The 24741-nt window shown below is 34.3% G+C and overlaps 1 protein-coding gene across 1 annotated transcript in view; it reads left to right on the plus strand.

The window, feature by feature from the left end:
* The window catches only part of LOC140754432 (E3 ubiquitin-protein ligase goliath), a 117390-nt gene that overhangs the window by 49154 nt on the left and 43495 nt on the right, over positions 1–24741 (plus strand). Inside the window, exon 2 of the mRNA XM_073089440.1 lies at positions 14527–15157. Coding sequence (XP_072945541.1) covers positions 14945–15157 — 213 coding nt within the window. The 5' untranslated portion in view covers positions 14527–14944. The remainder of the gene's footprint in view (positions 1–14526; positions 15158–24741) is intronic.

A 24741-nucleotide genomic window follows, 5' to 3' on the forward strand; every position in this document is an offset into this window, starting at 1 on the left:
TATTATATGGTCTATGGCAGGATGTTCGCTGCAATATGGGTTCGCGTTATCCGTAAGTTTATGTGAACGCTGCCCACCTTTGCGTTTATGGCAACACACTGAACAGAAATAAATATCTAGTATCTATTAGTTTCTCTAGCAACGGCTTGTACATAGGACTTCCTTCGTGAAAATATATCAACTGTAACATGGCCATTTATTAGGTGAACTGCTTACCCGTTGGCTACGTCCATTCATTCAAATTATTAAAAAAGAGGTTTAAAAATCTTCTTTAACATCATTTTGTTTATCGTTATCATAGAAAATCCTTCCATTTGATATCCTTATATTCCTTATTATGTAGAAAAAAAATAATTTGTCCGCCATCTTGGGACGTCTGCCATGTTGGCATAAAAGCTTGTATGCAATAAGAAATAAAAGACACGGAAATATGTTTTATCATGTAACTTAACTTCATTTATTGAGTTTATCTTATAACGATGAATCCTTTGTCGTGTAATTTACACGAATTTTACAACTTCCGTGTAAAACTGGTTTTCTACGATAACAATGCCTTTGTAAAACCGGTGAGCAAGGTTCAACCTGTCACTAGCGGGTAATATAATTGGTGCTTGTATTTTGTTTAAGAATTTTCTCGATTACTTTAGGAAACTGTATGATCGAAGACTACGTTATACGGTTTTTTGCATGTTTTTGATAAATGATTTTAAATATTTTTAAAACTTATTAGAAAAAGCTTTACAATAGTTTTTTCATCGTTTTTCACGCTCTAGAAGTATTGCTGTGAAAAAAAAATATAAGTGACATTGTGTCATTTGTAGCATGAACTATTTCTGCATTTTGATGGAAGATTGTGGATTTTGAGTGATGAGGCGACCATCTCAGTTGTCAAGAGGGGCAACGGTTTCTGGTAGAACCTATTCTATATTTGAGTTGATCGATATTGGAGTTGATCACAGATGTCTATATACAATTCATCGTACACCTTTTTTTAAATATGGAGTAGCAGACGAGCATGCAGACCACCTGATGGTAAGTGGCTACTGCCGCTCATGGACATCTGTAATCGACTCCAGAAAGTATTAGATATTCGTACCTCCGCAGATGCGCCGCTACCCCTGAGGACTAAGCTGGAACGCTTCGGAAAAGTATGTCTCCCTTATCACACCCTTCAAACCAGAACACATCAGCGCTTAACACTACTGTTTTAAGGCAGAAATAGGTGTGCCGGCGGTGCCGCCGGAGTGGAACTACAAAAGGTTCTACCACCTTCATGAACCTACCACCTACCATCAGATGAACTACATTCTTGTTTGCTATTAGAATCGTACAAAAATCAACATTTACAAATAAAGAAACAGAAAAACCAATGAACGTGTTCAGAGAGGAAGGTAATTAAAAAATAAACTGCAGTCGTGACAATGGACGTTAGTTGCATACAATTACAAAACAATTATGGGTATTACGAAACTAATATTGAAGGACTCTTTCATTTAGTAACTTTGTCGACACTGGTCTTTGACGTTTGCTTTTTTTTATGAATTTTCAATATAGGCAATAGGCATAGTACATAAAACAGCGCTTAGGATTAGATATCCGTACCTCCGGTCAGCCACAGATGAGCCGCTACCCCTGAGGACTAAGCTGGAACGCCTCGGAAAAGTATGTCTTCCTTACCACACTCTTCAAACCACAACACGGCAGCGCTTAACACTGCTGTTTTCAGGCAGAAATAAGTGTGGCGGTGGTGCCGCCGGAGTCGAACCACAAAGGGTTCTACCACCTCCTGTTCAATTTAAATTCATCATGTAGATCTGTCGATTGGAGATTAAACCCGAAGCCGTCAGGTCAGAGGTATGGTGATCGCTGCGCCTAGTATGAAACTAGTTGCCTCCTAAAATGTAAAAAACGTAGAACTGTAAAAGTAATGGAAATCCAATGTTAATATAACAAAAAAATCAATTTCGGATAAAATGACGTCTTCAGTGAACAATAAAAGCGGATTGAGTTTTTTCTACGATGACGTCTGAATAGTTTGTACCTACGTGCTCAAAAGTGGACGTTCAATAGTAGGTATTTACTACCTAAATCTTCATAATATTCATCAATAATTTCTATCTCAAGTGGCTACGGGGCTCCTTTCATAGTGAGAACATTTAGATCAAAACAACCACGATCCTCTCATTCTAATTAGGTAAATGTACCTAGGCCAAAGCCAAGGCCATAATCCACCACGCTTTTTTACAAAACTGAAGAAAGTCTTTCACACGATGTATTCTTTCACCATTAAAGCAAGTGGTAGGTAATACGCGCAAAAAATCGATAATTTTGAGATATGTAGGTTGATTCCGACTCCGGACTCCTTGGATTCAAACGACTAGGGCCAAGTGAATAGGGTATTACTGATTAAATAAAATAATATAGCAAAACATTCTTAACGCCGCTTAGAACTAATAGAGCATTTAGACATTAACCTCCGAATTGACCGATAAGAATGTAATTAAGCGATAAATTCCTTTTACGCATCATCTCAATGATTCGAGAATAATAAACAAGCTAGAAAGATCAATATTGAATTAAGTCAACAAATACGAATCGGATTGAGTTTTTCAGCGCGGAAACAGCTCAATGGCCGCAGAGCAAAAACAATCAATTAAAACCTTCTGCGCTCCATTTCGCTCTGTGATTGGTAGCACAAAAACGTATCGGGAAGTCGCCTCCCGTTCTGACTGACTGATGGTAGAAATGATGGGAAAATAACTAATTGTGGTTTTGCGGGAACCGTTGGATATGTTTCCGTTGTTTGCAGAGCTCGTTGCTGCATTTTCGTAACAGCTTGTAATGACTATCTCAGTGTTATATTGCGTATTAATCTTTGTGATAGTCTCATTCTATCGAAGTTTAATTATGCCGATACACTTCTCGATCCGCGTTTATTAGCACGCTCCAAAAAAGTTATACCTTCAGCGTGTGCGAAATTCGTGTGCTACCGATTCAACCAGTGCCCACTTTACTTCGTTCCTAAATAGTGCAGATATATTGAAGATGAATGAACAATCAAATAAAACCTTCTTCACTCCATTTCGCTTTGTGATTTGTGGTACTAAAACGTCCCGATACGTTTTTGTACCATCAATCCCGATAAGTAGCCTCCCGTTCTGACTGGCTGATGGTAGAAATGATGGGTAAACTAATTGTGGATGCTGCAATTTTGGTAACAAGTTGACTCATTACTGACGCACTGCTGCACTCGAGTCTCCTCTCAGAGTCAAAGGGAATTTGGTAATAGTCCATAGCGTGGGCCCATAGCGAATTTGTAAATCTCACACATCTTTGAGTGTTTATTTTTTTCTATTACACTCTTTCAATTTTCCCTTCACCGGTATATCACGTGACTTTATACGCAAATAACTTCGAAAAATCAGAAATGCGTGTCTGCGATCGAACTCCGAACCCTGGGTGTGCGAGGTTCAAGTTAATATTACCACGCTAACATTGCTTCTTTTCATACCCAAACTTTTCCGACTTATTGAAACTCCTAGCGAATAGTCACAACAAAGCTTATTGTGAACCAAAAAGATTAAATATAAGTTGAATGCCGTAAACTGTACCTCCAATAATAAATTCAAAAGAAAAGAAAACGATAACAATACGTAAAGAATACAATTATAAAAGCGAAAATCCTTCAACCGACGCGTCAAGGTCTGATGGGTAAATCGGATCCATTTGTGGCAGAATTCTGGTAGATTTAACGATAACGTATGATGGATCGTGGCTTCAGGGTTGGTCGCTGTCATTGCCACGCCGGACATTAAGGTCCAAGTTCGCGCCCTTCGCAATGCCGTCTGAAGTTCAGGCGGTGTAGGGGAAATCAACGCTTTAGGGAGATTGTATCTACTTTAAAGGTTGTGTTTGATGCGTAATTTTGCATTGGAGACGGATGTTAAAGTACGCTTCGAGGTTGCTTGAGTTGTAGAGGCCTTTGCTTCATCAGTGGAATATAAAGGGTTGCAAATTAAAATCAGTACTTTGAAGGGTTTAATTGCAGAATTTAGTGTAATTTATTTTTGACTTCAAAACTTTTATCTTGGTTTTTTGTTCCATCAATTTTTTTTTCAAAGGTTCTACCACCAAACGGGTTCTACCACCTCCATAATACCATATTAAAATAAACATATTGTGTTTAAATTACTTCAATTTAATTTGCCTTTTGCTCGCTATGTATACTTTGTGAGTGGCAAACAAATGCGATTTCGGATTACATTCCTTATCTAAACAAGCTATTTAAGTAACACATTAAAGAGAAACAAAACACTAATAAGAATAACATGTTTAGCATTGACGTAACAGTCCAGGGTTGGGTTGCATTGTCATTGCCACTACCATTAAGGTCCAAGTTCATAGCCTTCGGGTAATGGTCTGAACTTCACGATAGCTGGCACGCTAGGGGAAATGAAATGGGTAGGGGTGTTCTAGTTACGGTATCGATGGTTTTGTGTAAGGTCGAATGTTTTTGATGCGTAGAACGATTTATGTCAGCTATTTGTGGTTGAATCAGTTGCTTGACTGGGGAGGTACCACGGCCACAATTAATTTTTAACAGTTTAGCAGGAAGGGTATGAATGTCGGTTGACTTACATGAGGCGACTTTCTTAGTCCTCAGGCAGTGCATCTGTGTTTGGTTTCAGGTTCAAGCCCTGTTCTATATGGAGTTGATTACAGGTGTTCATTGGCGGCAGTGATCATTTATCATTTCAATCATCATCATCATCATCAGGTGGACTGCAAACTCATTTACTATTTCAATCATACAAAAGCGCTTTGTTTTCATTTAATTTGCTATCCTAATTTCGTGACAAAAGTAGGTATATCATCTTACCAGTCGATATTTTATTTGCGAGAATTACCGACAAATACTACTACTAACTACTAAAGCACATCACTATACCTAAAAATTTGATGGCCCAAGTTATAGCAAGGACGGTCCTCGGTCATGGTTACGTTAACCTTGTCCGTCAACCATCCCGGAAGTCCCATCAGTTACTCTTTCTTCAAACTAAACATCAAGACAGTAACTGTACAGTGATGGACACGGAACTCTTCTCCTGAGAGACGTTTAGGCTACAGTCTACCGTGCTAAACAATTGCGAATTGGTTTCAGTCAGTAGTGTGCCTTCTCACGATGTTTTCCTTCGCCTTTTACAAACACCTTGTAATTTCGACAAATCGGAGGTACATGCCCGGACATGTACCTTCGATTTTTTGAACCTCAAATCCCTAGATCGACTCTCCGGAGAGATCGTGTCTCACACCACTGGGGGACCATAACTTCAAAATAATATTGTTGTAGTGAAAACCTTATGTTAGTCCTATACATTGTTTTCGTGGAAACTATATGTATAGGTAGAAATGGTTAAGAAATAGAAATAATTAAGTATATTGACAAATTGTACACAAACATATAAGTGGAGACATTTCGGTCTTCCGTGTCTTACTAAACTATGTAATACTTTTTGTTTTTAAAATGGTCTATTAAATATTATTTACACATTAACCTAGTTGCTAAATGACTTTTAGACGATTTTGTTACAATTTTAAATTTATGAAATGGTAGGTATGTGTCTCCCACGTGCTTACCTAATGTTCTACGGAATATAAATGGTGTTAATTAATTGCAAATAGATAAATAATAGTAAATAAATAGATGACTTCAATTAAATAAAACATGTAATGTGACCCTTGGGGACTAAGTTTCAATCTTTTGTATATTTTTCTAAATTAATTCTCAGAACTAGAAAGTATGGGGGGATTCTGTAGGTCTTTTCGCTTCTGTGATGGTTTATTGCACTGCAGTCGCCACTTGAAAAAAAAACAACGAAAACGTAAACAAAATGGACGTTTACAGGCCCTTATGCGAACTTTATAAATGATAACCTGGTACGCATATTTCTGTATGAGGTATTCAAATATCAGTGATGGTATTCATGTAAATGGTATTTGAGCTAATTTGATTCGCCTAAACGTTTTGTTTCCTATCCGCCTAAAAGTCTTTAAACAAGTTGTCGGTAGGGTAACCATACGTTTTGTTTTAAATAGGAAATATAGAACTGTCTGACTCTGTTCTATAATACTTCAGAAATTAATCTTGCTGCGTTTCTGGTAAATTATATAATATTTTCTAATAGGTACTAAAATAGAGTTTACGTTTGAAATTAGCTACATTTCTTCAATAATAACAATTGTAACTACATCCTCATTTGGGATATCAAAAATGAATTGTCCTGAAATTAAAAATATAATTGTTACAGTAGTTAATAGCCGTGGTTGTTCCAATTTGGTATTCTGAAGGACAGGAGTAAGTCAAGGTTACTAAAACCTTGTAAAGGTACCGCACGCACGGAATCTGAACTATTAAATTTGCCTTGTGACCTTAAAACATTTATAATAAGTGTTTTTGTACGCTTTTCATAGAAAACGACTACATGATTTTAAACTAAAGTAAAGTTCTCTATGATTTTAACAGAGGATGTGTTCTTTAATCATTAGACCAGCGTGGTGAACTTACAGATCTAACGTTCTACCTACAAGAAGTAAGATTTGTCGTAACAAACGAACTGTAGTTAATCCCAGTTAAAATTCCATTATTCTGAAATTCTTCGGTCACGTGGCACGACGAGACATACAACTTAGAGAAGTTGATAGTCGTTGGTCAAGTGGCTGGAAAGCGTTGCAAAGATCACCGACCCGATGGACAGATGTTGTCAAGAAAACCAGCAACACCACAGTCTACCATTTCATACAAATTGCACAGAATCGCACTACAGATGCCATTTGTGATAGTAACAAAAAACGGGTTTGTGGGGTGGATCCATTATGCATAACTACGTCCAAATTAATTAAACGTAGCAAATTTATACGTAAGTATTCACTTCTAGAACCGTTCGAATATATTACTTACGCAAATGAAATATTTAAATAACATAAGTTATGACGTCATAACATTATGCAGTTATTTTTTCTTTATCACTTTAAATAATTCGTGAACCATTTTCAGTATAGAAGGTTTTGTACGGTTACATAATATTACCTGTTATACTGTTATTATATAACCCAAGGACAAACCTAAACCTTGTCCAATGTTACAAAGTCACGGTACCATAATTCATTTTAATTTACCCCTGAATATACCACACGCATAGTAAATCATGTATAGCCCTAATATTTTTATTTATCGCCGGAAACATATGTTGTTACTTTTTCTTCACTATATTATATGGACCTCTATATTAAATTATACTTTTGTATCTTTGTGTTTTTTCTTTTTATTCACTTAGAAGCATAAACTTGAAAAATCAGGTTCGTTAAGTTCTGTGTTAAATTAATACTAAATAAGTTTCATTTAAATGATTTTCGTTAAAATTATACTAAAATCGATAAATAACTGCGAAAATTACGTTTAGACTAAGATAACATGAAGTACATTAAGAAATGTTATATATAATACTTTAATGATATTTTTATTAGACGCTCAAAGATGAATATTTTCGATTGGCGCTTCACAATATTTAGCTGCACCTAAGGTGCTAAAAGAGCTCTTCTCCAAAGCCGGCCATGTATTGATGACTCCTCAGGTGTTGCAAATGTTGATAGGAGTCGGTAACAACTTTTCATCAGGTAGCCCGTCTGTCTTAATGCTAGGATTATACATATTATATAAAATAATTAGCCAAGTGCGAGTCGAACTTGCACATGTAGGGTTCCGTACCAATAAATTTTCATTTGTTTTTATTTTTAATATTTGTTATAGTAGCCATTATACATGTTCTGCAAAAACTTCAAGTGTGTATCTATTATTATTTCAGAGATAGATCCTGTGACAGACAGGCAGCGGAGTCTTAGTAATAGGGTTCCGTATTTACCCTGTGGGTAGGGAACCCTATAAATGTTGATCTCATAAATACCACCAACAGTTAAAAATATACCTACTATCAATAATTCTTTCAAGTAGGTCAGTTACATGTACATAAATGTTAACGCTTACCGTGTTAAAGGTTATTCACCGTAGCAAATACTCATATTTAATGTTAACCACAACTAACACGCTATTGTTTCAATATTAATAACCTATTCCGTTTAACAATAGTTGTTTCTTGTTTATTTTAACCTATTGTATATTTAAAATTGAATGAAGCCACAAACGGCTTATTACTAAGTTCTTTTTTTTAATTCTTGACAAATAAAAACATTTTTAGAGAAAATTTACGCATAAATAACTAATACTGCATAATTTACATAATAAATAAATAAGTATTTCAAATATTTTAGGGAAATTTTAGCACGGTGACGTGGCAAAACTTTTTTACGCAGCTATTTCAATTGTCCAAACTGGTTACATTTTCTTGTTAGGAGTGAGTAATCTTTACTAATCTATGATTTTGCCATTTTAACGATCACGGCTTGCTATCTTTGTACCTGACTGTGGAGGGCAATGTTAGAGCGTTAGTATACAGGATGAATTTTTCAAATGGGCCACAGGGCAAATCCGAAACTATAAGGATTAGCGAAAATGCGAAAATAAGTTACGGGCCGATTTTAATGAAAACGAAAACTGCATCATTCGATTTTTTTTAAATATATTTCCCTAGCCGGGAGTCGAACGAGTTCATTAAAAAAATGTATTATCCCACTATCGGATAGTGTCGCTTATAAGGATCAAATTCTGAGATGTAATGATAAATAACAAACTAAAGGAAAAGCCTAATTTTTAAGAAAATGGATTTTTTGCTTTTATAATAACGTTCTAGTCAAAATGAGAATTAAAAACGGGCAAGTGTAAGTTAGGCGCAGGTTATTAATATGGTGTATTCGTATTTATTTCCACGGAGAGAAGTAAAGTTTTTGCGTAACTAATTTCGTTGGTATATTTCTCGAGGGAAAAGACTTTTGGAAGTAAATCTCTTGGGTAATCACGTACTTTAGTGTATATTATTATCGTAGTATGGGATTTTTTTAGATAGTATTTCAACACAACAGCAAAAAAATATTCAAATAATCCTAAAAAGTAAGTCAAGAAAACAATGTACCTATGTTGTGTTATGTGTTATATTGTATTTGTAACAGTATTTGTCATTTTGTACTAAACTGTATTCACGTAGTAACTAAGTTATTTTTAACTTTTACGAAATAGAACTTTCAGGACGGATAAAAGGGATTTTTTCTTCAAAATCAACTATACAAAACTTTCTTATAGAATCTGTATTTCCTATGTGATTGTGTGTAAGTTCAACAAAAACCTCTGAGCGATTTTCGGAATAGGATAAATGGTAATTCAATTGTAGAAGAAAACTCGTAAAAATAATCTCTCATTACGAGTCACTATTTAACAAGTAATTATCAATTATCACACTGCAACGTAAACATCATTACTTATCTGTTCCGTAACAAAAAATCCCTTGCAAGGTTTAGCTAATACATTATACAATTTACGTAAAATCGAATACAATTCAAACAAGGAACACAGATAAGAATTATCCCTTATATAACTGTTATTTTTACGCAGACAGTTAATCGTTAGTACGGAAGTATTCTTGTATGTGGCATTGCATTTATTTGTTCTACAAATGGGTAAGTAAGCGATTGTAAAAGAAGTAGATTTCCTATCTTAGTGGAATAAGACTCATTTTAAAAGTAATTTGTAGATAAATCACAGTAGGAAGTCTATACATAAATATTAGACTTACAGTAGATTAAAACTGTAATAATAAAAATATTTTCTTTTCTAGCATTAAGTACTTAATATGAATGTTCCTTTGTGTAATAGTTATGCGTACTTGTTGATAAGAAAACGTTTATATATCGCTTTGATATTGTGCAGAGATCAGTAGAACTATTTTAAAAATAATATCTCTTAATTTTATTGTGCAATTAAAATTCTTAACGTTAGCTTTATTTGCTATTAATATACGTTCAATGAAAAATGCAATATGAAATCGTAAATATATTTATAACGTGGAAGAACCCTCTGTGGTATGACTCCGGCAGTACCAACGCCACTCCTATTTATGCCTATCAACAGCAGTGTTAAACGCTGCTGTGTTCTGGTTTTAAGGGTATGGTCACAAAATAAAAAGGTTCGTTTTAATTTTGTGGTGTGGTAGGGTCTCGTAATATATAAAAAAAAGGTTTAGGATAAACGGGTAAAAAGAATTACATACAGAGAACGTTAATAAATCGCACTTTTAAGTTGCCATGGTTGTTGCTATGTGGTATTGGGTAATAAAAGTCGCTTATGGTTCACGTGATACAAAACGTGAAAACATTCACTGCAATTCAATAAAAAATAAATAAATTTTAAATTGTATCACAAACATATATCGTTAAATAAAACTTGCTATAAAAAGTCTCAATATGAATGCATTGGGAATGTATCCAAAAAAAGTTATTTTATTTTTTAGAATATTAACTAGTCAGGACATACGTAAGGTGATATGTATTCAAATTTGTAGTGTAGGTATGTAGAATGTCCTAAAAGTCACTAAAACATAATCTTGTAGTCGTGACTGCCACTAATGGATAGTGTAAAGTAACATCGTGATGTCTGTATAGATTAAGAACGTGAAGTCTCACACATTTCTGCAGTATTATGTATTGTACTCAGAAGTTTTTTTTTTTTTATAATAGCAGACGAGTATGCAGCCCACCTGATGGTAAGTGGCTACTGCCGCCCATGGACATCTGTTATCAACACCAGATAGGATTATATATTCCTACCTGAGGTCTGCCACAGATGCGCCGCTACCCCTAGGACTAAGCTGGAACACCTCGGAAAAGTATGTCTCCCTTACAGCCGTGCCTAACACTGCTATTATGAGGCAGAAATAGGTGACGGTGGTGCCGCCGGAGTCGAACCACAAAGGGTTCTATCACCTTCAACTTCCTTGTGTAAATGGCCGTAGCCAACCTCAGAAAGGACTATTATCATATCTGAGGTTTATTAATGGACGTCAATGGGCGCCGGCGACCACTCATGGTCAAATGAATTGCACTTTTATGTTTTAAAAAAATAAAGATTTTATTCTTCTCCGTTCTGAATTCCTATTGATTGTATTATCGATTTGGTGGAAATCTCATTGGAAGTAAGATTTTATAAGACAGATCGCGGTCGGTCATCGACCTAGGTCAACGACCGATATGTTTATTTACTTATCTCGAACGCATACTAGAAATCGCTTTTATTGTTTTACGATTTTAAAATGTAACCTAGTTTAGTCTTATGTCTTAGAGTTCGAGAACACATTTCATTAGGTGGTAGAACCACTATGGTACCACCACCACACTTATTTCTAGCGTAAAATAATTCTTGCGTTTTTAAAAATGGGTGTGTATGCTGGCTAACTTACATATGAGGCGTCCATCTTAGCCTTAGAGAGTCGCAATGCATCTGTGATCGACTTCACCATAGATTAGTAAAGATACTTCGCCGCCTTGAAATTGAATGAAGCCACAAACGGCTTATTTTAGTAAGATTTTTTTTTTGAATTCTTGACAAATAAAATCACTTTTAGAGAAAATTTACGAAAAAATAACTAATACTGCGTAATTTACGTAATAAATAAATAATTTTTTCAAATATTTTAGGGACATTTTAGCACGGAGACGTGGCAAAACTTGTATACGCAACTATTTCAATTCTCAAAACTGGGTACATTTTCTTGTAAGGAGTGAGTAATCTTTTCTAATCTATGGACTTCACGTAGAACTCTTGTTTTATATGAGTTGGTAACATGTCGCGGGAGGCAGTCGCCACTTGCCACTCTTCTAAATAACATTATTATTTCTCATAGCTAAAAATCAATCTAGTAACTTTGCCTGTACGCTCCATAAGGCGCTTTCTCTCCCCTCGAAAATCGTTAATCCTGAGGATGTTGATAAGGACAATGGTACAAAATTATTAAAATCGCGTATTGTCATCGGTTTTTGATAATTCTTTAAAATTTTGAATTAAACTGAACGTTCAAAGTGGATAAAAATCGGGCTCAAAGATTCCGTTACTGTTACATACATACATACAAACGTACAACCCAAGCGACAACAAAAGCGTGTTAAAAAAGGGATTGTGATTAGAGATGGGCAAAGAACCCGGTTTAAACCCTGTGCAGGGTTTAAACCCAATAAATACCCGTTTATTTCCTCCCACTGGGTATTTATATGGGTGTTTATAAAATGAGTTAATAAAATCTACACAAAGCTTTTAAAATAGTTCAAATGTTTATTTCATAGATATACTATAGATTTTTACTGTATTTCTAATGTTTTTTACATTTTTAAATATTACATTTTTAGGGGTTCATCTATTTTTATTATCTTTTTAATTATTATTTGTTTAACGAAACAAATAGCGCACAACTAAAACAAATAAATATACCTCTCGTATTGCACAGGCGGTGTGAGAATATGGGCATATAATGTAAAATGTAATTCTTACGTAATATCTTAATAATTATAGCTTTAAGAAAAAAAATATAAACATTATTTTATAGAAAATTTTAAGTGCTACAACTTTGGTCCAAGGTACTTTTCGATAAAATTTACCGTTTTCGAGAAAAATTCAGAAACCCGAAAATTTTGACGTTTGCCCCGAATAAGTGCCGACACACACATCGATGAGGACTTTTGGAACTTTACTTGTGATGGTAAACCCAAGGTCTCTACGGAAATTTAGCTTTATGTTATTTGATTACTATTTTTATGTCTAAATTGACCGGACTATAAAAACTCCTCTATCAAAATATTTCAATGTCATTTTCTGTAAATTAAGTAGAAAAAAGTAAAAAAAAGTCTTCCAAAGTTTAATCTATTATTGTTATTATCTTTGTTATTTTTGGTTTAACGACAAAAAGTTATAGAACTAAAATTATAGATAAATCAATTTGAAACCATAATTGTTCTTACTAAATTTCTGTGCGACAAATAGTTTGCCTGGTAGAGCGTAAAAACGCTTTGTGCCCCTTTTTTCAAGATGGCGGCTGAGGGACAACAGTTGGGACTCCACAAATTAGGACTGTACACTAAGCCCTTTACACTAATCATTGACATCTATAAAATAAAATTGGGTCTTCGAAAATTGCAACCCAAATGTAACACATCCGAATGGACTATAACAGCGTAGTTAAATGAAATATGTGCTTTTAGAGTGCATATTTAGTGAATTGTTTACAATATTATTTTAAAAATGATATTACACGAAGAAAATAAAAATATGAATGACAATAGTTTACACCCGCTGTTTGGGTATTTATTTGGGTTTAAACCCTATTTCACCCAAAATACCCGGTTTAAACCCGTATCCACCTATTGGGTTTAAACCCTCTGCCCATCTAATTGTGATATCGTTGTCATGTTCTCTTGCAGCGATTCCCAACCTTTCAAAGTAGGAACTCGAAGTATCTAAACAAGATTACAATTTTAAACAATTGCCGATTTATTTATTTTTAATTAATTACCGAAGCGTATTTTAGTAATTTACAACTAGTTCAATGCAATAATAGATGGCGGTGTATATATTTAATTTTATAGTTTTAATTTTATATGTATAAGTAGAGAAACAGGTGACTCAGTCAAAATATAACGCTACGTACCTTAACTTTATTTTTTTTAAGTTTCATTATATAAAAGTTATTATAACTAGTACGCTAGTGTTCACTTATCTTTAAGTCTTAAAGACTTAGCAAATTTGTGTTATATGACGTCACCAACCTGCTTTAATTGATAACTCATGTACCCAATTCTTCTAGTTGTAAAATTTACAATTGCGATAAAATTGAAAATTTGTTTATTTACTTGCACTTGCTGTGGGCCTTTGAAATTTAATACAATTTGTAAAGAGGATGTGTAAGTGATAAAAATATCGCATTGATGTTAAGGACTTTGTTCATAGCCGGCGAGAAACGAAGAGCGCCGAAGAGATGATAATAAATTATTTGAGACATAATTAAGGCTCTTAAGGTTCATCGTCAACCCATTACTGTCTCATTTCTGAACAGGTCTTCTCTTTGACTAAGCGGGATTTAAATCGCACTCGTAGTCCACCGCGCTGAGCAAGTACGAATTCATAGACACCAAAACTTTTTTTAAATAAGTTATATAGCTTTCCTCATTTTTTCTTCATTATTATAGCAAGTGACTGCAAATTTCTAACTACAATCAACCCACTATGCGTTATTTTGAAAATTGCCTAGCCTGAAATTCGAACTTCTGACTCCTCGATTGAGAACCCGAGTTTCAACCACTAGGCTACCCTTATTATATGTAAATTCAAATAATATATCGTTAGATCTGTTTCAATACAATAACTTAGATAACCATTACCACATCTCTGTCACACCGATCAAAACAAAGGAAGCGCGATTACCTAACAATAACATTTAATTATCCACTCGATAAAACGTACAACCGTACGTGTCGTAACAAACGATCGTTGTAAGATGACACGATATAAATTGTAACTGGATGTCTCTATTGTTTCAGTCGCACGCCGCAGCCAAGTTCCTGACAGGGTATGGGGCGGCAGTTGACTTCGAACTCATGAGACAATAACGAAAAAAGATGCGGATGGCAGCTGCGTTCAAGATTTCGTGACGAAAACTACCATTCGCAACGTAGACTTTTGGCAATTGACACATAAGTTTAATAAATAAGGAAATTCAAAAGCGAAAGCGTTCGCAAGTGATAACGATAAGGCGTTTCGTTCTTAATTAAATCCGTGTTTTCGTTAACCGATAGCGCGTGTGATAAAATCTTGTCGATTTTTCGCAATCGTCACACCGTACGTGCGAGCGTTCGAAACGAGTCGCGTTGTGCAAGCGAGACCGCGATAGCCGAATGTGTAGACACAGTGCACTGACTTCAAAGTTTTTACAGTGTTAGTGTATCGAATGATATCAAAATGCGTGTTGAGGAGTTGGTTTCTAGACTGACGGCGTTCGGGTGGGTCGTCAGTATCGTGGGGTGTCATAGTGATGCGATCGCGCCAGGCAGCGAGCTGGAGTCGGTGAGGTACAGCCCGGGGGATGAGAAGCCGTTGGATACCTACACGGTAGCCAACATCAACATTACGTACGAAGACGAGCATGGAGAAACCTATACGGAGACTTCGGAGGTAAGTCGTTTTTTAATACGGTTTATTCTGTATCTTCGTATATCGTAACGGGACCGTTTCTTCTATGCATTATACCGTTTTAAGTAAGCTGTTGTTATATCAAAGCAGAATATCTAATATTCGTCTCTTAAATGTATACAAAAACATAGTACCTATATACAAGAATACCCTTTAAGAGTTTTATCAAAGGAATTATTTTCTTTTGTTGTACAATGTGAAGTTTGAACGAAAACTTCTTTCACTTAATATCAATTTCTACGGTATTTTTTTGCTACGTGATGTGGTATTATTTGTCCCGTTTGTATTTTCGAGTACTGATAAGACTAAATAACGGCCTTCATTTAAATTATATATTTAAATACCTACATTTAGTTTCCGTTACGTTATCAATAATTTAAAACGATTTTTGCAATTTTATTACGGTTAAGAATTTATTTCGTCTGTTCCAATGTTATATTGGTTTTATAAAGATACACAGTCGATAATGTTATTGTACTTAAAATAAGTGTGATATTATTACACCAAGTCTACCAAGTATACCTATATCTTTCAGATAAGATATATTTGCTTTTGTTTGCAAACCTACTCGTACCTATATTTGATAATATTTTTTAATATGCCAAAAATAGCTTTTAAGGGCTTAAATATTAAAAAAACGAACTACAAGAGGACGCTTTACGTAATATTGCCTGAAGTAGACGAGCATACAGTCTATCTGATGGTATAGTCCGCGCCAAACTGCTAGTCCGCTCTGATGTTGTTGCGAGCAAGTTTAGTCATACAATTTGCTATGGCGACGCGATTCATTTCTATATTCAAAGCGGACTAGCAGTTTCACGCGGGCTATAAGTGATTACTGCCGCTTATGAAAATTTGTAACCAGGTCTATATAGAACCGGAGTTCAACCCGAAGTCAATCACTTTGAAGGTGGTAGAACCCTTTGTAGTTCGACTCCGGCGGCACCACCGCTACACCTATTTCTACCTAATAACAGCAGTGTTAGGCGCTGCTGTGTTCCGGTTTGAAGGGTGTGGTAAGGGAGACACACTTTTCCGAGGCCTACCAGCTTAGTCCTCAAGGGTAACGGCGCATCTGTGGCTGACCTCAGGTAGGAATACCTAATCCTATCTGGGGTTGATTACAGATGTCCATGGGCGGCAGTAGCCACCTACTGTTTGCTCGTCTGCTACTCTTTTATTATAAAAAAAAATCACAAATGCGTCACCACTCTTGTAGACGTGATTATATTTTATTATTTATTTTTAGTCATTTTAACAAATATTTTCTACTTTCATAAAAAATACAAAATACTAACTAGTTGTTACAGCGTATAGTCATGTAGAATTTATATAAATAAATCTTTAAACGCAATGTAGGAATGAATAATGTTCTTAATCACTTGATTTCTCATTATTGTGCAAATAAGTGCAATTAAAATAAGAAAACAAAACAATTGCTTCCTCGTTGGTTTCTTCAACGACAAATAGATGCGCTTTGATGTATGACGTTAGAAAAACATTTATTTTAACCGACTTTACAAAACTAGGTTCCGCATTCGACCGTTATTTATGTATGTTTGTATGTATGTCCGATTTTCTCAGAGACTTGATCCAATTTGGTTGTAGTTTTGACTTTTTGAGAGGATAACTTATAAGGAAGGTTTTAGTATACAGTATAGTATATAGTTTTAGTATATATTAGGGTTTTTGTCAGTTTTCCTGAAAATCGGGAAAATACGATTTCTTACAATCCTGAATAAGTCTAATGTTCCTGGACCAAGTTACATTTTCATTTTTATCATCAGTCTATATTTTTTTATTTCAAATTGTACAAGTTTCAAGATACTCGACATATTTTAAGAGACCTTGAAATTATCGAAGTTAGTTAGGAATTTCCTTATCATAAATAATAATTTTACGATATACTTAACACAGTTAAAATATGTTAAATTCGTACGACATTCGTATAATTTGACGACCCGCGTGGCGGAGCGGTCACCGTACCGGTCTAAAACTCGGTGGGGTCCGGGTTCGATTCTGGCCCGACAAAATTATGAATTTGATATTTGTGTGTTAGTGTATAGTGTGTATGATAATATAAAAAAAGTTATTATTTATGATCAAAAATTGTAGTTTTCCTACAATATTCGCTATGACTAACGTTAGAAAAAGTTAAGAAATCGGTTGCGAAAATTGTGATCTAATCGTTTTCAAGGTTAACCCCGAGAAATGCCTGATTGTCAATGTTAATTATGAAACCGACTAAAATGTTTGAGTACGGGTAAAGTTTCATAATTAAGATGCAAGATCACAAACAAAATTCACTAGACTTATCAGGAAGATTTATCTACGGGATCTACGGCTGTAGTGACCGCTTCCATACGTTGTTCTATAACCCGACGCTGAAATCAACACCAACCCAGAAAAATAATAAAACATAAAGTAAAAGATATCTTTGTGGTTTAATTCAATTATCTACTCGTACAGTTTCATTAAAAAAATTTAAATATGAATACAACCGACTTCTATGTCACTACAAAGTAAAAAATAATTCAAATAAATGTTGTTTTAATACATATTTCTAAAGTCGGCGCTCAATATATTTCGTTGGATAACGATGTGGTGGATAACAGCGTGTCTAATATGAGTTAAAAACAGTGCAATATTTAGAAAGAAGACGAGGAAACTATGAACACTATTAGTACAATATTACAGCAAATTGAGGAAAAGCAAAACTGGAGCTCGAAATAAGCTCATAAATCCCATAAGTCTTCCAAATCCCATGCTCATTCAATTACCATAATGAGAAATAAACATCTCATGTAATTTTTCCTAGTAATTCGTGATTTGTACTTTGATACTATATGTCATTCTCATAACGTAATGTGTTAAGATAAAAGATAACGCAGGTAATACCTATTTGCGTAGCTAATTACCCACTTTTATGATAAGAGGAAGTTTTTGGCGCATTTCTTGACAAATACATACAAAGCGGGTTTGTGATTACGCAATTTTAACATAACATAACATAATATTAACATGATTCTTATTTAACATTAACTATGTATTTTAATGTTATTTACTTTCGAAAAGTGAACGGCAAGTTTATTTTGATTTTTGTATTATTAATGAAATGCCAAGTAAGTCAGCCAGTTCATTCACGAACAGGTTTATAAGGACATATTGTTTGATATTTTGTAGTATGTGTACTACCTACACATTTTGCGTATATGGTATGTAGGAATAAATAATTTGTGACGGTATCTCGCAAGTCGATGGCGCCATACGATCCTGAATCACACTATTGACATTTTCTAAGCATCTTAACTCTTATAACTGTTAAAACAAATCCAAAAGTTTGTGAGGATGGATGTATGTTTGTTATTCTTTCATGTTAAAACGGCAGAATGGATTTGAATGAAATTAGGCCCACATATAAGATACTCTTACCTTGGAAAATAAGGACAATGCGGGCAAAGCCGTAGACATATATTAGTATCTCATGTACAAGACCCAACTTAGTACAGCACGATCGCTCCTTAGGCTTGATCTCTCATAGATCTCCCTTAGCCAAGGACCTATTGATTTTTAAACGGTCTAAATAAAAATATATTTTACTGCACTATATATTATGATAACTGTGAGGTATGCTCATGCTCGGTAGCTACTTTCACTGCACAAAATGATGTTACTCGCAATAATAATTATGCTGTTTTCTCAACAATTCTAAGATTTAGGTCATCTTCGCGTACAATGGAATCCGCGAAGAATGAGAAAGCGAATGTGAATAAAGGGTGTCCGTTCATTTTGATTAAAGTACAGAAAATGTATTCTTTCCAGTTTAGTTCATGTTGACGGTCCGAGTGGCGTAGTAGTTACGGGTTCGATTACTGATCTAGCAAAATTCAATATTTACAGAATTAGGTTCCCTATTTTGAAAAGACAGATTTCGTGCATAAGAATCCCCTGTAATTAAGTAATTTAATTTTTAATATTTCTTCTGTAGCGGCAATCTGACGGTGTGTAATGTCAAATGTATTTATTCAAGAAACATAATTCAGTGACAGACGGACAGACAATGGAATCTGAGTTATAGGGTCCCCTTTGGTCATGGAACCCTAAATATGATGTGACTTCGTAACAATAAAATTAAATAGAAATATCAAAGTGCTATACAATAAACAAATTTGTTAACATTTAATAAAATTATATTAATTTTTTGAGAGCATTTTCCTTGTAACTTGAAATGGATTTAGTAGACACAGTTTTATTAAATTAACTAACCATTTAAAGTTCTGAGTGCATTTTAGCACTTACACGCTCTCGACCTAGATTTCGGCTAACGAATAAACGTGCCAGATTTTATCTCGTTTTGTTAAAAAAAATATGAACTTCAGTTTTCAACCAAGTGGACAATTTCAGTCCCAACGAGCTTCAGTTTTTCAAGTTTTGTTAAAAAGGTCTATATCTACGTCGTCCCGTTATTGCCCCACTGCTGGGCACGAGCCTCCTTAGTGTTACAGGGGCTTAGGCCATAGTCCACTGAGACGGGTAAGTGCGAATTGTTATAAAACTCAGGTGTACAGGTTCTTTACGATGCTTTCCTTCACCGTTCAATCAAGTGATAATTAAATGGCGTCAAACCTCGGACTTCCGATCAAGAGGTCGAATTTCAACCACTAGGCTATCACGACTTACATCGTTAAATATAGGTACCTACTACGTACATTTTTTAAAATTAAAGTTCCATTTGTGAAACGCTCATTATTATAATTTATTCTATCCGAATTATTTCTTGTAAAATATCAAAATTTGTCAATGTTTGCCGACTGTACATTGTCAAATTCCGACTTTTGATAGGTGAAAATAGGATAGGTTGATTAATAATGACGGGAACCAGTAACTATCAATAAAAGAAAACCTATTCTATAATTTTGCAATACTTGAAATCTTCGAATTACAACGTAATATAGTGTCATTAATTAAAGTTGTTTTGTTATTACTATTTTAAAACGCAATTTTCTTTCCATAAAGGAAAATATACGATTCAAATTCTTTAAAAGTATTTGCACGTAATTAAACGAAATATCAAATTAACGTTTGTTTCTATTATTGACAATTCGTAATGTTTATTCAGTTTTTTGCCTCACAAAGGTTTAGTAAATACCTAACGATATTAAATTCGTCATACTGTTATTATAAAGTATCATTGAATTTTTAAATTATAATTTGTTTTATTTTTTGCGCAGTTACCCCACATTTTATATATGTATCGACGAGCATATAGTCCAGCTCCATACCATGTATGAGTTCACTGCCACCCACATATATCTGTAACAACCATAGATTAGTAAAGATTACTCACTCCTAACAAAAAAATGTACCCAGCTTTGAGAATTTAAATAGTTGCGTAAAAAAGTTTTGCCACGTATCCGTCCTAAAATGTCCCTAAAATATTTGAAATACTGATTTATTTATTATGTAAATTACGCAGTATTAGTTATTTATTCGTAAATTTTCTCTAAAAATGTTTTTATTTGTCAAGAATTCAAAAAAAGAACTTACTAATAAGCCGTTTTTGGCTTCATTCAATTTCAAGGCGGTGAAGTAGATATCTTTACTAATCTATGGTAACATCTATAGAATAGGACTTCTATATAAAGCAAAATAAACGTTATTATAACAAGCTATTGTAACGTGTCAATGTCAAATTTGACAGCTATGAAGTGTATTGTTTATCTGTTTAGGTGTTACTAACCTACATAGATAATAAATACACTTGTTTTATCAGTACAAAAAACATAAATATTATTGATATTATTTATAAATAGTATTTTTATTATAATATAATTTTAATATTGAAGATAATATGTATTTAGAAATGTTAAGACAAAAAAATATTTGTCTGTATTTGAAAAAAACACTTATTACCTATTTTCTATAGTGTACTGGCAATGTCGAGAAAACTATTTGACGAATAGTATATACCCGGTTTAAATTTATCTATTGCGTTGCCTACTAAAGATAGAATGTTGTCAATTTCCAAAAATTTGCTAACTTTCAGTCTTTAGTAAACATAAATTTCAAAAGCACAAATTATTAATAACGGGTAGTCATATCAATCTATTACATTGAGTTTCAACATAGATTTATTATTGGCTTAAAGGGTACAGCATCAAACTGGCTCTCGCTGGCTCATGATGTTACGTCATAACCCTGTAGTGAAAGGATTGCTCTGCTTGTAGCCATGTTAACTGAAATTTCTTAAATATTGGCCAAACATATAAGATTTGACAAAGTTTTCGGAAACATTTCTTTAAAACAAACAGTTCCTTATAACCCGAATATTCAGGAGTCGAACTCTTCGTAGTTTAACTCCGAAGCCACCTTGATACCTATTTCTTTCTCATAACACTAGTGTAAACGCTGATTTGTTCTGGTTTGAAGTGTGTGGGAAGGAAGATAAAACTTTAACAAAGTCCTTAGGGATAGCAACGCTTCTCTTTCCGAATATTTCTTTCCTTAAAATAAAAACCATATCATTAATTTCCAATGCGTAAATACCTAACTTTGAATAATCTCAATTGGTTGCCTCGGATTTCAACAACGAACTCCCCGTTTAAGTTTTCAAGTTGCCAAACACTAGGTTATCACTGCTTTGATATCAATCTAGCATCTTTATACTACTTAACATAAAGACGACTGTGCACAACACAACAACAAGTGCACACCCGTTTTATTTTACTTTTTTTTAATGTACTTCGTAATCTCGATGTATATCTGATTTCACTTTTGTACTACGAAGGGAAGTAGGGACATGAATCAGAGTTACGGCGAGTCGTGACCGCGTGCAGGTGAAAGGAACAATTTCTCTTATCTCACTCAAAAGGCGATAAATAATGTTATGTTGGACCTTACATTTCCTTACACACAATGCTGGGTAGAAACGCAACATTAATATTATGTAGTTACATTGTAACATGTGGTTTTTGTACCGCTAAAGATAATGTAATAAGATAAATAACTTCTCCAATATTTTTAAGGTTCCTTACCCAAAGTGTAAAAACGGAACACTATTACTAAGCCTCTACTGTCTGTTTGTCCGTCACGGGGCTCTTTCTCATGTACCGACAGACATTTGAGATTTTTAACAGAATATGTGGCCGCTATATCAACAAATACTAAAAATGTTAAAAATAAATGGGGATCACCATATAAGATACTGCTATTTGTCGACGTTCTTCGCTTTATCTATTGAACCCTAGGTCGTCAGTTAAAATGTTTACAATGCATATACTTCAATGGCTGCAAAAATAAAAATACTAAAAATAAAAAATAATAAAAAGTTTGGTGGTACGGAACCCTCCCTGGGCAAGTTTGAATTGCACTTGACCAATTATTCTTTACCAATATTAGTAATATGACTTCATTTGAATATTCTTTACATTTAATCATTTCGGTGTTAAATATTATATCTATGTTATTTACAATTATAATTACTAAATATGAATGAACTATTAAAGATCTCAAAGTGTTTTATTAGATGGACATAAATTGTTGGTTTTACTCTTTGACTAATAACGTTTATCTTTATGAAGCGCATTCGATATTCATAAGAACTTCGGTATAGGGAATTCCCGTACTTCTAATCAATTTACGGATATTGCGCTTACATTGCAAGGTTTTATTAAACTTGCCTAGTTCACTCGTTAGTATATCCGCACGTGCAGGTCAACTGATTGATCCCAACCGATTGATCTGAAATTCTGTATACTTACTTTAGTCAACCTAACATTTAGTTAGGTTGACTAAATTAACTAATGTGAGACTAATGATAAATATAGAGACGTCATTCTAAATCCCAAGTGGCGTACGCCTCAACATAATGATTTGAAGGTGGTAAAACCCTTTGTAGTTAGACTTTGACGGCACCACCGCAACACCTAATGACAGCAGTGTTAAGCAATGCTGTGTTCTAGTTTGAAGAGTGTAAGGGAGAAATACTTTTCCGAGGCATTCCAACTTAGCCCTCAGTAGCACCGCATCTCTGGCCAAACTGAGGTAGGAATCTAAATTTTTCCACCTGGGATTGATTACATGGACAGCAGTAGGCATTTAACATCAGGTGTACCGCATGTTCGTCTGCTTGTTTTTAAAAGCTTTCTTTTAACAGTAACAGTTATATTTTTGATATAGTGAACATCCGAATACAGATCCTTTCCTATCTAGATCCGGTAGCAGATATTTGTGGGTTAAACACTTGTTTAAAAACAAACAAACAAACGAAACTATCCCAAGATCACAATAGCTCTGACGTGTGGCGGTTTTAGCTCAAGTATTTCTCGCTCGCGCCTAATTTTAATCAGCTATTAATACAAGTGGCTAGGTCATTCCCTTCCACGCGATTTTCGCGGTAAAAAATATTCGTATTTATATCGGGTGCATTGGCCTGATAAATCGATCCGATTCGCTGGCTGACTGCCATTCTCTTTACTGAAATATTAATACAGCCCCTTAACATTAAACACTTGACAGTAATGACGGGCAAGTTAGTCGTATTATACCATAGCTTACGTATAATACCCTCGTTAGTAGTGTTCGTATGTTGTTGTATGTTGTTACTATGAGGATTTAATACTATTACTATGAGGATTGAGGATTGAGGTTACTCGTATTTGAGAGATATAAGTCAGCAAACAAGGATGTGGTGCTAGTGATTAAAATTCGGCCTCTCAATCGAAGGTTCGAGGTTCGAATCCCAGACCTCAAAGTGCGTATTGTAAATTAATTATAACTTCAGTCACTTGCTATAAGGGTGAAGGAAAATATCGTGTGAAACCTACATACCTAAGAGTTTAAAAAAAAATTGTTCTCAAAAAGTATGTAAAGTCATTCAATTCGTACTTAGGCCAGTGCGCTAGACTATGGCTTAAGTTCCTCTCACTCTGAGAGGAGACCCGTGTCCAGCAATGGAACAATAATGGATCAATGACAACTGCTCAGAATAAAGACACCAAGAGAAGAGAGACGTTTAATTTAATTTGAATTCGAAGAGAAAACATATTTTTCTAAATAATAAATATTATCATGTATGTTGTCATCATTGCCACAAATATTTTGACACAACTTTTCAGACTACACTGACAATACAATGACATTTCAAGCACTGCTACTTTATGCCGTAATACACACAACATAACCATAAAGTTTTAACATTACAGCTATTACAATAAATTTGAATACGTGAAGTTGATTTAATTAAAATAGTGTAGATACTAATAACATAGATTAGTAAAGATACTTCGCCGCCTTGAAATTGAATGTAGCCACAAACAGCATATTAGTAAGTTCTTTTTTTGAATTTGTGACAAATAAAAACATTTTTAGAGAAAATTTACGAATAAATAACTAATACTGCTTAATTTACATAATAAATAAATAATTATTTCAAATATTTTAGGGACATTTTAGCACGGAGAGGTGGCAAAACTTTTTTACGCAACTATTTCAATTCTCAAAACTGGGTACATTTTCTTGTTAGGAGTGAGTAATCTTTACTAATCTATGACTAATAACGAGATATT

This window comes from Epargyreus clarus, unplaced genomic scaffold (assembly GCF_041222505.1).
Source record: "Epargyreus clarus isolate Ecla_fem2 unplaced genomic scaffold, WU_Ecla_fem_2.2 ptg000029l, whole genome shotgun sequence".
NCBI lineage: Eukaryota > Metazoa > Arthropoda > Insecta > Lepidoptera > Hesperiidae > Epargyreus > Epargyreus clarus.